Raw genomic sequence first — 13397 nt, forward strand, 5'->3', positions numbered from 1 at the left:
TTTCGAGAGAAGTGTACCTCAAAGCGGGGTAATTGTAACATGATTCTTACCAACATCTGAACATTTGGAGCATGGCTACTAAACCGAATCACATACACGATTAATAGTTCCCTCGTCATTACTCTATTAGCGCTTAACTATTTTCCACGGCGCCCTTGTGAATTCTTGTCCCACTTCAAGACGAGGTTTGTGGGTTAATTACTGGAGATTTTATACCAAACAGTTATAGAATTCCCCCCACGATGCGATGCCCATCTGAGTAGAAGAGGATACAGAGTGTCATCCTTCTTCTATTATCCCCTTCTGTTATGACGTAGAATGTTAAATTTTAAAGAAAAGAGTTCAAATTAAGCCAATTTTCTTTATTTTTATCTAAGAAACTACTTTTAATTCGTACAAAATATATAATTTTAAATTTAACAGTGAGGTAGCTAATTTTTAAGTAGTGCTCTAGTGCGTGACTCTTGAATAATTCACCAATCCAAGATTTTTCCATCGTAATTTAACATTTTTCCACCGTGAGTTTCATTCATGGTTTTAATTGTATTAATGACGTGAGTGATAGACTCGGTAGCGGTGAGATCTGCTCCTTTACCTCCCATATCAGTTTCGACCTACAAAATTATAAATATCTCCATTTAATAAACATTTTTATACATTAAAGTTACTTTAATTACCCATCCAGGATGAATTGCCACAACTAAAATTCCAGAATCTTTCAAATTACGTTGCATAATAGCAGTAGCATTGTTCAAAGCGGTCTAATAAAAAGAAACACCAAAACATGAGCATTAAATTTCCCGCGGTTAAAACCGCAGTTGCGCAGAAGGATTGGCGGGAATTTAATGACACCTCATTGGTTAATTTCATTCACGTGATAATAAGATGCAAAGCAAAGTCAGAAAGTGACACTGCGATCCGATATGCTTCGTTAATTACTTGTAATTTAAATATTTAATTACTTTTGAAACTCTGTACGCCTCAATTTCTCTACCAATATTATAATCGACGGCATGGAAAGCGGCAATTAGCCCCGTTATATTCACAATAGCAGCTCTTTCTGCACTCAGTCCTTTCTCTGGGCTTTTGGAAGCCGATTTTTTCAATAACGGAAGGAGGTGCTGTAAATGACAATGCTCAGTCGATATATCGCGATTATTAGTGATTAATTAACTCACGTCGGACATCAAGATCGGCGCGATTGTGTTAATTTGAAAGTGTTCCATGTACTCTTTCGCGGAAGTGCCGGGGAATGGAGTGATACCCATGATGCCGGCATTATTGATCAACAAAGTTAAGCCTTGGTCTCCCAAAATGTCAGATACCGTAGTCGCGGTGGATTTGATATCATCTTCGCTTGTAACGTCTGGAAAATCGTTTTGGTAATTATATTTTAATCATTTTGAAATGACACCTAGATAGCGGGGAAATTTTTAGAATAAATCTCGTACCCAATTTAATTAAATGAACGGATGTCTTAGTAGCCTGGGCCTTTAGTTGTTGAAGATCCTTCAAAATTAACATTAAAATAATTAGTTCTGAAGTACCTAATGTCATTATAGACTATGACAGTTGCAGTTATATCCATCATTTACTTGCTTGACTATATCAAATTAACCCCAGGCAAAATTTAACCTAAATATTTATAACAATTGATACCAACCTGGGCTTTTGTTGGGTCTCGGCAAGCGGCAAATAGTATTTTTGGTGGTGTAGATGAATTAAGAAATTGCTTAACCATTTCCAAACCAATCCCACGGTTACTACCAGTAATCAAAACGCTTTCAATAAACATAGTAAAATCCTGAACTTAATTGCTTCTCAACAAATAAACTAGTAACTAGAAAAATAAAATTCTAATTCAAAGACTATCCCAAAAGATGTTTTTCACTTTAGGAGCCAAAAATTCACAACCTTTTACTTCCTTATCAAGTTAAGAAGTGACGCGATGGTGATTCAAGTGAATCTGTTAGAAAAAAATAATATAAAAAATCCCAAGGTCAACTATAACCAGTAGTGTATTGCTAGTGTTAGAATAAATAATAGAGGGCCTCATATCACTGTCAAAACATTCAAGGTTAGGAACTCTTGACACCCCTTTTGAGTACTGAATTTACCTATATCCTCTTTATTTAAAAACGGAACTGCTTGTGTCCTTGGGTGAAATGCAATTGTGATTTAGAAATATCAGAAAGTAATCAAGCAAGACTTAAAATCTTCCGCCTCAGGGTATAAATACTTGTATTTAGTATTATAACAATGAAGAACTTTTAAGTCTCCCTCTATCACTGAAGCAGAATGCGCTTGAGCTTATGATTAGATAGGGCAAAATAAACACTTTAATAAAGGATAGGTCTCACACATATATATTTTGACGAACCCAAAAATTTTACAACTATTATTATCCCAACACATCCCTTACCCTTTAATAATAGCTTACTTCATTCAAAAAAAGCATGATTCACACAATTTAAATTATTCTTTTATTCAATAAATTTTTTAATGCCATGGCTAGTTGGCTTTTCGAAGTTTTCGTCTAAATAGTATTTTTAGATGTTTTCATTAAACTTGGCTTGGTTTTTACCATGGCACTGGCTTTCCATCTTTGGTAATAAATGCCCCAGTATGGCTTTCGTTTAATTTAGCCATTGTTTTTAACATATCGGAAATACTCTTGTCAGTTGTGATCATGGCTTGAGGTCCACCCATATCAGTTTTGACCCAACCTGGACAGAAAAGAACCACTAATATCCCTTGTTCCTTAATTTCCTGAGAGATGGTTCTCATTGCTGAGTTAAGGGCAGTCTAAATGAAACAAAAGCTTCTATTATTTATGATATTTTAGAGAATAGATAGTTTTCACACATGGAGGATTCATACCATTTACACCAGGACGCCGGGCTATCTGGAGGACAAAGGCAGACGGGTTTTTGTCCTTCAGATAGCCCGGCTTCCTGGTGTAAATGGTATGAATCCTCCATGTGTGAAAACTATCTATAGTAAAAATATCACGCACTTTGCTGGCTCTGTAAGGTAACATGGGGAACATCATTTTTCCTGTAATTTGTTGAATTGATCCAATAGAACTTGAAATATTGATAACTGCCGCTTTTTGGCAACTCATGCCTCCTTCAACACTACTGGCAGCTGTTTTTAGTAGTGGTAGAAAAGCCTATTTGAAAACAGTCAAGGTTTTTAATTTTAAGATGATCTGAATTCCAAATTTAGTACCTGCATATTTACCTGTGTCATGAGAATAGGTCCCGTAGTATTAGTAGCGAAATGTTTAGCTGTCTCTTCTGGATCGATTGTGGGTATTGCTGAAGCTTTTGTTCTATTGAAATAACCAGCATTGTTGATTAAGACGTTTAAACCTTCGGATCCAACAACGCTTTCGACTTGTTTCGTAGCGGAAGCAATTTGGGAGTTGTCTGTGATATCTAATTTTCCCTTGAATTAGTTGATTTAATTAGACCAATTTTAAAGTAAATCTTTATCTTACCCAATTGTAAAATATGGACGTTGACATTTTGGGATTTAGATTTAATATCTTGAAGTTCCTAAAACAAAATTTACCGTATTTTAATTGGAAATATCGCAAGATAATTAAAACTTTTCCAATTAAACCTTGGCTTCTTGAGGTTTTCGGCAAGCAGCAAAAATATTTTTCGTTGGGAATGAACCACTAGTTAATTTTTTAACAAATTCTAAACCAATACCGCGATTAGCACCGGTAATAATAATATTTTTCATTTTGTTCTGATTTATTGTGACCTAACAGTAACGATTTAAGACTGAGTCGCTTTGGATGTTACGCAATGAGGCTAGACGACGCTTTATATAACACTAGACTAGATTATTGATTATGTAAGCATCAGTCGCTAGCGGATTATTTTATAACTTATGCCGAAAATTAATGCAAATATTAATCAAGAAAATAGTATTAAAAATAGCCTTAACAAGGTTAAAGATTTAGATAAACAATTATCACGGTAAAAGTTTAAATATTTGTAGGGGTGTAATTCTGTTTTAACAAGCCTTATACATTCGAGAAAGATGTCTGTCAGACTCAGTATATCGCGAAAACAGGAACTATAATGCTATAAATAGGCCCTATTTTAGTCCATTCTTTAGGGTTAATAACATAGGAAACACTCTTGACAATGACCATAAAATGGTCACGTTGCTATTCATCTTTTGTATGGTTTTGGTTTTATTTATTTTCAAAATGAAATTTTGTAAACTTCTTTATTGAATTGATAAAAATATATTTATTCGGTTTGACGCTTTTTTAGAATATTGACGGGGTGCATTTATAAGGATAATTGGGAATCCCGCTTTTTTAAAATCGGCAGGGTTTCCCTATTTTTTAAAAAAAGCGCTTCTTTGTTCGCGGTGAAGATGAAATTCATTCAGGGAAGCCCAAGAGCAAATTGTATTGGGTGTGTGTATGGGGAGAGAAGAGACGTCGGCGAGCTGTCACAAAAGTCAAGGAGAATTTAATACCGGAGGTGCAATTTTTTTGGGGCGCTTGATTAACATCATCTAATATCTAAGCCCAAAAGCCACGAGGCCTCTCTATAGGCTATGGTGAAACAATGTACTAAATATTAAATAAATCTGTTGAAACGCGCGTACATTATTCCATAAAGAAGGTTATTTTAAATTTCTGGCCGCCATTTTTCAAGATGGTGGCGGATTTAAAAAAATCTTTCTTAGTGTGTGCCTACTACTTAAGAGTAAGGTCCCTATATAAGGTAAATTGGTTTGGCTAGAACTTTGAGGTATATAGAGTGCTGTCTGTTGTGACGTCAGATCCAAGGTCACGAGTCTGCCTTTAGCAATGGGCGGCCATGACAGTTACCGTTTTTTTCTTTATGGGAAAATAGCATGGGTGACGTCACACCGGCGCTTCTGACAGCACTCTATAGACATAAATTGATTTTATCTATATACTTTTGTTATCGACATGTTATGCTCCATTACGTTTTATTTTGAACAACTATTGTGTCAAATTTCTGCACACTTTTCTGAGCGAAATGCTTTTAAATTTATTGATTAATCGCTCAGTTTATTAATCCTTCTTGGATTAAAGTTGGGGGGGGGGTACATTTCACGGTGAATTGGTGCATGCGCTGTCTGTTTCCGGGGGTCCTATTTTATTATATACATTCCTTCCAAAAATTAAAGCCGATAGGGCCTGCCCTGGAAGCTAAACTATGGGGGGTGTTAAGGGTAAATGCTCCGTAAAATAATAATGAAATAATATACCCATTGTGATACTAGAATAACCAACCGCGTTGCCGTCGCATTTCTATAATATGTTTAAATGTTCCTAGACCACGACCCTCTGCGATGATATTATTAAAATATAACCTAGTTGATTCTTTCTTTCTTCAAATGCTCATTGATTTCCTTCTCTAAGTGAGGTACGTCCAGGTCGCTCCTATTCCTTCTGTAAAATTTTATTTTAGTATTATATTTGCGTAATCAAAATCATTTTCAAATAAATACCCCTAATTAATCGTTAATTAATTCTTAATTTAGTAGTAGAGTGAAATAGGTGTGGTAATGCAATTTGATTTGTCAGCCTCTATTTTTTATATATAAAAAATTCGATCAATAATATCATTTTTGGATTGAAACCAAAGTCAACGGTACCTGAGTAAAGTTTAATTTATATCTTGATTCTTGAAGGTTTTTGCAGTTTTTTATCTGAAGATTTTTTTAACAATCTTTTCTTTTTTTGCAAAATCAAATCTTATCTATCTTTAGTCATTATATAAAATTGCAGTGTTCTATTTATTATATAAGAGAATTTGCGCTAAATATAGTGTTTGATTTCTTTTTCTAGAATTCATACCAAACACTAACCGTTTTCCAATTCCTGGGAGTGTTTATACTTTATACCTAGTAAAACAATTTCAAGTACAAATTCTTCGCAGAAAAATGAATAGAACTGAGAGTTCCATTGATGTTATAGGGATGTATCATTACCTAATGTCCCTTGGAGGTAAATTTACTAAATTAATTAGTCTAGCCATAAGTTTATAAGATATGTTCCATAAGTGTGTCACTCGTTAATGAGAGCTTGTCATGAAGTGACGTAGGTGAAACGTCATAGATTCTTGTAAAGCGACGCGTAGTGAGGCCTTGTCAAAGGCTTAGTACAGACTAAAGAGGAGGATGGACTGAGTGTAGTCAATTCTCACGTCGTTCTTGGACTAGCTCTCATTAAGCCTCTAACATTACGAAGTATGGGTGGTGACATACTTATGGAACATATCTTATAAACTTATGGTCTAGCAGCGTAATTAACTGTTTTTATTGTAATTATTAAAAGATCCCAGGGTGAAAGACTGGCCGCTAATGAACACACCCTTTCCTACACTCGGAATATTGTGTTTTTATTTGCTCGTTGTCTATTTGGGACCAAAAATTATGCGAAATCGCGCGCCGTTAGAATGTCGAAGTGTTCTAGTCGTCTATAATTTTTTTCTAGTTATAGGATGTGCTTATCTATTTAAAGAAGTGCGTTAATTACTTAAAGAATTTAAATTTAATCTTTCGATTGACCATGCAACTTGGTTTGAATTTTTTTTTCAGCTTGTTATAGTCGTCGTTCAAGCAAAGTATAATTTACTTTGTCAGCCAGTTGATCATACAAATAGTCCATTAGGTTTAAGGGTATGTTTGTATAATCATAACTTTATAAGATATGTTCCATAAGTTTGTGACTGGTTACAAACTGGAGCTTGTCATGAAGTGACGTAGGTCATAGATTTTGGTAAAGCGACGACTAGTGAGGCGCTGTCAAAGGCTTAGGACAGACTAAATAGGAAGATGGACTGCAAATATAACTGAGTGTAGGACTTCAATTCTCGCTTGTCGTCCTCGAACTAGCTCGAGTTGTAAGGCTCTAGCATTATGAAGTATAGGTAGTGTCATACTTATGGATGGAACATATCTTATAAACTTATGGTAGAATTTATAATGGAGAGTTTAAGAAATAACCTTCTTCGGTCAATACACCTAAAAATAAATTCATTCAAAATTTACAACGGCATTACGAGTTTCTAAACCGGGCTTTCACGAATGAGGGGTGATCTTATTGGTTCGCTTAGAAATGCGCAGAGGCAGCATTTTAGTGTCAGAATGTTTTCAGCCAATGAAAAAATGTCACCTTTGAGTTTGTATTTCTGTTCACTAGATGGCGCTTACTTCATTTTTAATCTGCCCCTTAACGGGCGTATATATATGGCCAGCTTGTTTATTTTATTTTTAGGTCTATTTCTTAAACTCATTGATACGATTTTTTACTGATTTGAATTTAAACTTGATTACAGATGGCTCGAGTTGTGTGGTTAGGCTTTATGTCTAAACTAATCGAGCTATTAGATACAGTGTTTTTTATTATGAGAAAGAAAGATTCGCAAGTAACTTTCCTCCACGTATATCATCATTGGACGATTGTCGTTAATTGTTGGGTTGGTTGCAAATATGTTCCTGGTGGTCATAGTGAGTTGAAGAGGAATGTGGAAGTAATATATCTGGTATTATTATTAATCTTGCAATTTTATTAAAGGTTTCCTAATCGGAGCTGCCAATAGTTTTGTGCACGTTATTATGTATACTTATTACGGACTCTCCGCTCTGGGACCAAAAGCTCAAAAATATTTGTGGTGGAAAAGACATTTGACTCAACTTCAACTTGTAAGATTTGTTTACATTTTCTTCACTGATATTTGATGCGATTTTGTCTCATTTGTTCCCCTTTAGTTTTTGTTTATAGCTATGGTTAATGCACTTTTACACTGTTATCTTTCTGTAGAGTTTTGCACCATCTGTAGCTCATTTGTTTGCTCATTGCAGTTTGCACCATCTATAGCGCCTATGTTTGATGTTTGCAACGTCTGTAGCGCCTATGTTTGGTGTTTGCAGTTTGCACCATCTGTAGCGCCCATGTTTGGTGTTTGCAGTTTTGCACCATCTAGATTGTTTTTCTCTTTGCACTATCCGAAGAGTTTCTGATGACTCCATTTGTAGTGTATTTATTGACGGTTTGCAGCATCTTTAGAATATTGTTTGGCTGTTTCCTTCGTTTGTCGATTTTTTGTTGGATCTGTACATTTTTATTTGCCACTTTGCCCCGTCAGTAGAGTACTTGTTGGATGTTTTTGGTTTGCACCATCTTCAGATATATTTTGTTACACTTCAACATTTTTATTCGCACTTCGCACCATCTTCAGATATATTTGGTTGGACGTTAACATTTTTATTCGCGCTTTGCACCATCTTCAGACATATTTGGTTGCACTTCAACATTTTTATTCGCGCTTCGCACCATCTTCAGATATATTTTGTTGGACGTTAACATTTTTATTCGTGCTTCGCACCATCTTCAGATATATTTTGTCGCACTTCAACATTTTATTCGCGCTTTACACCATCTGCAGAGTGTCTATTGTCTTTGTACCATCTATAGAACATTTGTTTATTGGCAGTTTGACCCATTTGTAGATCGTTTTGGGTTGGATCTGTATATTTTTATTAGCACTTCACACCATTATATCAAGAAGTGATATCTAGTTTGCTAGGGAGAAGGTATAATTCGACACATTTTCAGCTTTAACTCCAGTCCAAACATATGTCCGGAGTTAATCCCCGCCGCCTCTAAATTACAACCAGCCAGCATCTCATTGGCTTTGAGAAGGGTCTATCGGATTCAATAACAAACTTATCCTAGAAGTGATATCTAGTTTATTATTTGGGAGAAAATATAAATTGTCCAGATTGCTAGCTTTATCTCCAGTCCAAACGTAGGTCCGGAGTTAATCCTCGCCTCTAAATTACAACCTTGAACCAGCATCTCATTGGTTCTTGAAAACGCACGTCAGCGCGACGCGAATGACGAAAATTACGTATTTTCCGACTGAGGAGAGGCGAAAAAGCCCGGCCTCCTTTTACGTCCCCCCTTGTATTTTGAAATTGGGACTGGGACTATGGTGCGCGAATACAAAGGCATCTTATACCTTCTCTCTGAGATACTGATATAACTTCTTGGTTGGACGTTAACATTTTTATTCACGCTTTGCACCATCTTCAGATATATTTTGTTTGACGTTAGCATTTTTATTCGCACTTCGCACCATCTTCAGATATATTTTGTGGACGTTAACATTTTTATTCGCGTTTTATACCATCTGCAGAGTGTCTATTGTCTTTGCACCATATGTAGAACATTTGTTTGTTGGCAGTTTGACCCATTTGTAGATCGTTTTGGTTGGATCTGTATATTTTTATTAGCACTTCACACCATTGCCTCTATGCACCATCTGAATTCTTTTCTCTCTTCACACCATCTGTGGTGTCAATTTTTTCTCACTCGCAATGAGATATAAATTCTGAAATGTAAATCTTGTTTGTTTTTGACCGCGTAGATTCAATTCATCCTCATTATCAGCCACGTTGGCATAGGAATGATATTAGACTGCGGATATCCACAACCAATATTTATATGGCAGTTAGTTTATACGGCAATTATGGCGGCTCTTTTCATGAACTTCTACATTCAGGCTTACCTCAAGAAGCAATCGGACGCGAAGAAAAAGAAAGGCTATTAATTAAAAAACATTACCCAAAAAAACCGAAGTCCTTTTCCAACAGTTAACAAAAATACCGGTAATGAAAAAAAAAACAAAAACATTTTCTTATTATAATTTCCATCGTCATTTTGAAACAATTTTTTTGTCCGCGCTACAATTCGAGTCGTTAGAATAATTCCATCACTTTTATATAAAAGAAACTGAAGCAAAAATTTTTCTACCCTTAAAAGGTGTAATAATGATAATACTCTAATAAATTCCATAAGTTTATAATATAATTTCCATAAGTATTACACTTCCTTTACCTCTTATGGTAGAGTCTTATTGAGAGCTAGTTGGAGAACGACAGAAGCGAGAACTGCAGTGGTGTGCGAGTACTCGATTCGAGTATCGAGCCGAGTACTCGACTCGAGTATCGAGCCGAGTACTCGACTCGATACTCGATAACAATATATTGAAATACTCGAGAAAGTTTCGAGTAGCTTTTCAGCTTCTTAAAGGGCTCCTTCGGACCCTTAGACACATGGCCCCGGGGATTTCCGAGCCCCCCTACCTAACCAGAGGGAGGGAGTGAAAGAAGGGGTATATTAAAGGGCTCCTTCAGACCCTTAGACACATGGCCCCGGGGATTTCCGAGCCCCCCTACCTAACCAGAGGGAGGGAGTGAAAGAAGGGGGATATTAAAGGGCTCCTTCGGACCCTTAGACACATGGCCCCGGGGATTTCCGAGCCCCCCAACCTAACCAGAGGGAGGGAGTGAAAGAAGGGGGATATTAAAGGGCTCCTTCGGACCCTTAGACACATGGCCCCGGGGATTTCCGAGCCCCCCAACCTAACCAGAGGGAGGGAGTGAAAGAAGGGGGATATTAACAAGGAGGGAACTACTTAGGGGTCGGAAATCGGTGGGGCAAAGTGTTGAGGAAGATCGTCTATGAAGAGGGGATGGAAATCCACGGGGCCATGTGTCTAAGGGTCCGAAGGAGCCCTTTAAATACTCGATAAATACTCGAATCCAAGGCTTATAACTTTAACAGACGATGTTCGCTAAAAATATTCCTTGATGATGAATAGAGCTATCTCAGAAGTCTTAGTTTGACGTCAGCCACGCTATTTGCCCATAGAAGCAAAGCGGTACCAAACATGGCCGACCACTGCCACACCTAAGCCTGTGACGTTTAACCAAGGCACTGACGTTACAACTGAGATAGCTCTATAAAGTGAATTTCCTTTTGAAAAGTGAGCATTTGTTTTTAAAATAACCCGTTTAAAGTTTAATTGTTCACTAACAAATTAACAATATTTCAAACTTGCTAAATGTTACGTAATTAATGTTCGAACGTAAGTGTTATTTTCTAGAAAGTTAAGAAATTTACTCGATAAATACTCGACAAGTAAATATTTGGGACTCGATAAATACTCGAAACTAAAATTTGACCTAATCTAAATACTCGATACTCGAAAGACTTTTTAATACTCGGCTCGATACTCGATAAGAAATTTTTTTAATACTCGGACTCGGCTCGAAACTGAAAAAACGAGACTCGCACACCACTGGAGAACTGACCACACACGGTTTTAGCAGTCCATCTTCCTACTAAGTCTTTGACAGCGCCTCACCAGGCGTCGCTTAACCAGAATCTATGACCTACGTCACTTCATGACAAGCTCTCAATAACCAGTGATAAACTTATGGAACATATCTTGTGAACTTATGATAATTCTAATTCCATCTTTGAAAAGAAATGTACTGTGATAAATTCAACGCAGTATTGTGATATATTTAATAATTCGAATTTCGGAAACGCTTTATCGTTAGATTAGACAATAGGTTATTTCACAGGTCCTTCACCAAAATCTAATGTAACTTAAAGGGACTGCAAAGTAGGCATCAGCGGGTGGGTAAAAATTATTTGAAATACGTCACAGACATCACGTGATTCCAAGATACAAAGACTCCTCGTAGAGTGGAACTAATTAACATCTAGTCCTTGTTTTTCGCGAGATTGTAGCGACAATTACCCGAAGTGGTAGTTTTCGAAATGAAACGAACTAAGCTCCTTTGAACCACTCCTCTCCTCGGTCACGTGCCTCTGACGTATTTCAAATAATTTTTACCCACCCGCCGATGCCTTCTTTACAGTCCCTTTAAGTTTATTTAAAAAAGTATATAAATCAATTTCTAGTCCTTATACTTTAGAAATAACTTCAAATATGAGACAAATTTTAAATAGCTTTTATTTACACCTATTTATATTTTAATATAATCAGTTTTATAATTATTTCCTCTGATACAATTTATTGCATAAGGCACGTGACCCCAAACTGACCCCCATTATACCAAACCTGACCTAGCTAAGCCTAACCTTTAGGAGATAAAACTATGGGGGAGTTGGTTTGTGGTCATTTATAATTAGAATAGTCAAGGTTAAATGCCAAATTTTAACACAAAACGCAGTCCAACGCACTTGTATTCATGGTAAAATTCTCAAGACTTTTGAATAAAAAACAATTATTGAAAAATTTGACTGTTTAATGGCTATAATATTTTGATCGGACTTCGAAAAACCTGGAATTTAGGCCTAAATGCGCTGATTAAATGCTAGTCATTTGAATGTACCGGCCTTCCATTAACCAATCAGAGAACAAGTTTCATAGCGGGGCCAGCTGTGTGCAATTTTAGAGCTGAGCATAGCCCTCTCGATCTCGCGCAACACGACGCAAGCTGCTCGCGCTATAAAAGCCCGTTCAAAGAATTCCATTTACATGTATAAGCACGACTTTTGAAGAAAATTCAAAGGAACCCAAAATTAACAGTAAGTTCTATGGAAGGAGGTACTAGAGGTAGGTTTTTTAGCCAGATCCTTTGTCCTATAGAGTGCTGTCAGTTGTGACGTCAGATCCAAGGTTAAACGTCACGAGTCTGCCTTTAGCAATGGGCGGCCATGACAGTTACCGTTTTTTCTTTATGGGAAAACAGCATGAGTGACGTCACACCGTCGCTTCTGACAGTACTCTATTCATCCAAAGGACCTGAAATTTTAATGAGATGTGTGTTTTGACGTTCTTTTTTTTGCTCCATTTAATTGTCGAGCTAGGGCTATGACGCCTTACAGCTCCAATCTAACGAACATAAATTAACTAAATAGTACACCGATAATAAAGAATAGATAGGGAGTGGTGGATTACTTTCCCTTCATTCGAGTTAAATTTTAAGAAACTTACGTAGTTTGAATTTAAAGAGGGGAAGAGTGGGCTGGGAGACCACTTCGGTAGGAAGGGAGTTCCAGATGGGAATAGTCCTCCTCCCATACCAAAATGGATTCAAGCTTCTAGAGTGGATAGTTTTTTAGCCACATCGTATATATACGATGAGGCTATTAGTTTGTCCCGCGAGCCTGTGGGAGTGGTGGTGGTGGTGGTCGTGGTGGTCGTAGTAGTTTTTCGCGATTTGGAATGTGGTCAGAGTTACCCAAAGAAATAGTTAGTCAGAGCTAACCGAAGAAATGGTTATTTTATTGCTTTGGCAGTATAAAACGTTAGAGATGGGGTATCGGTTGAAAATGAACCGATATTTCTACCCGATATTTTTTGAAGAAAATAAATACTTATGTTTAGAGTAGATGGCGCCATAAGACCTAAACTCTGAGACAGCACAGTTTTTCATCTATTTTTGGATAACGTAACTAGTGTCTAAAATGGGTTTTTCGTATGAAAAGCCAGTTTTATAGTTTCAAGTACCGAAATTGGATCGAGAATCATCTATAGAGATGGGCCGATACCGATGCCATATCG

The 13397-nt window shown here is 36.7% G+C and overlaps 3 protein-coding genes across 8 annotated transcripts; 1 reads left to right on the plus strand and 2 right to left on the minus strand.

Moving 5' to 3' along the window:
- Positions 1–347: 347 nt before the first annotated feature.
- LOC149610365 (uncharacterized) lies at positions 348–2265 on the minus strand. 3 transcript variants are annotated; one of them, XM_089859221.1, is made up of 8 exons: positions 2118–2262; positions 1915–1966; positions 1664–1840; positions 1452–1509; positions 1179–1366; positions 963–1121; positions 678–761; positions 348–614 (listed from the first exon to the last, which is right to left on the minus strand). In XM_089859221.1, the coding sequence occupies exons 3-8, from the start codon at positions 1793–1795 to the stop codon at positions 474–476; spliced, it is 762 nt and encodes a 253-aa protein (XP_089715347.1). In that variant the 5' UTR covers positions 1796–1840; positions 1915–1966; positions 2118–2262; the 3' UTR covers positions 348–473. The 3 variants fall into 3 exon arrangements, with proteins under 3 accessions (XP_089715347.1, XP_089715348.1, XP_089715346.1); XM_089859222.1 differs by lacking the exon at positions 1915–1966 and having other exon boundaries at positions 2118–2265; XM_089859220.1 differs by lacking the exon at positions 2118–2262 and having other exon boundaries at positions 1915–2069.
- Positions 1241–12125, plus strand: LOC149610366 (very long chain fatty acid elongase 4-like). 4 transcript variants are annotated; one of them, XR_016376666.1, is made up of 8 exons: positions 1241–1382; positions 5855–6013; positions 6344–6531; positions 6607–6687; positions 7347–7518; positions 7586–7713; positions 7832–9367; positions 9441–9562. XR_016376666.1 is itself a non-coding variant. In XM_089859218.1 (7 exons), the coding sequence occupies exons 2-7, from the start codon at positions 5950–5952 to the stop codon at positions 9621–9623; spliced, it is 816 nt and encodes a 271-aa protein (XP_089715344.1). In that variant the 5' UTR covers positions 1241–1382; positions 5855–5949; the 3' UTR covers positions 9624–12125. The 4 variants fall into 4 exon arrangements, 2 of the variants coding, with proteins under 2 accessions (XP_089715344.1, XP_089715345.1); XR_016376667.1 differs by having other exon boundaries at positions 7832–8060; XM_089859218.1 differs by lacking the exon at positions 7832–9367 and having other exon boundaries at positions 9441–12125.
- Positions 2465–4457, minus strand: LOC149610367 (uncharacterized). Its single transcript, XM_089859223.1, has 5 exons — positions 3628–4457; positions 3503–3560; positions 3244–3440; positions 3017–3172; positions 2465–2805 (listed from the first exon to the last, which is right to left on the minus strand). The coding sequence occupies exons 1-5, from the start codon at positions 3751–3753 to the stop codon at positions 2581–2583; spliced, it is 762 nt and encodes a 253-aa protein (XP_089715349.1). The 5' UTR covers positions 3754–4457; the 3' UTR covers positions 2465–2580.
- Positions 12126–13397: the final 1272 nt, after the last annotated feature.

This window comes from Phalangium opilio, unplaced genomic scaffold, assembly GCF_054372755.1.
Source record: "Phalangium opilio isolate 3A_F unplaced genomic scaffold, DU_Popi_V2 ptg000329l_1, whole genome shotgun sequence".
Taxonomy (NCBI): Eukaryota; Metazoa; Arthropoda; class Arachnida; order Opiliones; family Phalangiidae; genus Phalangium; species Phalangium opilio.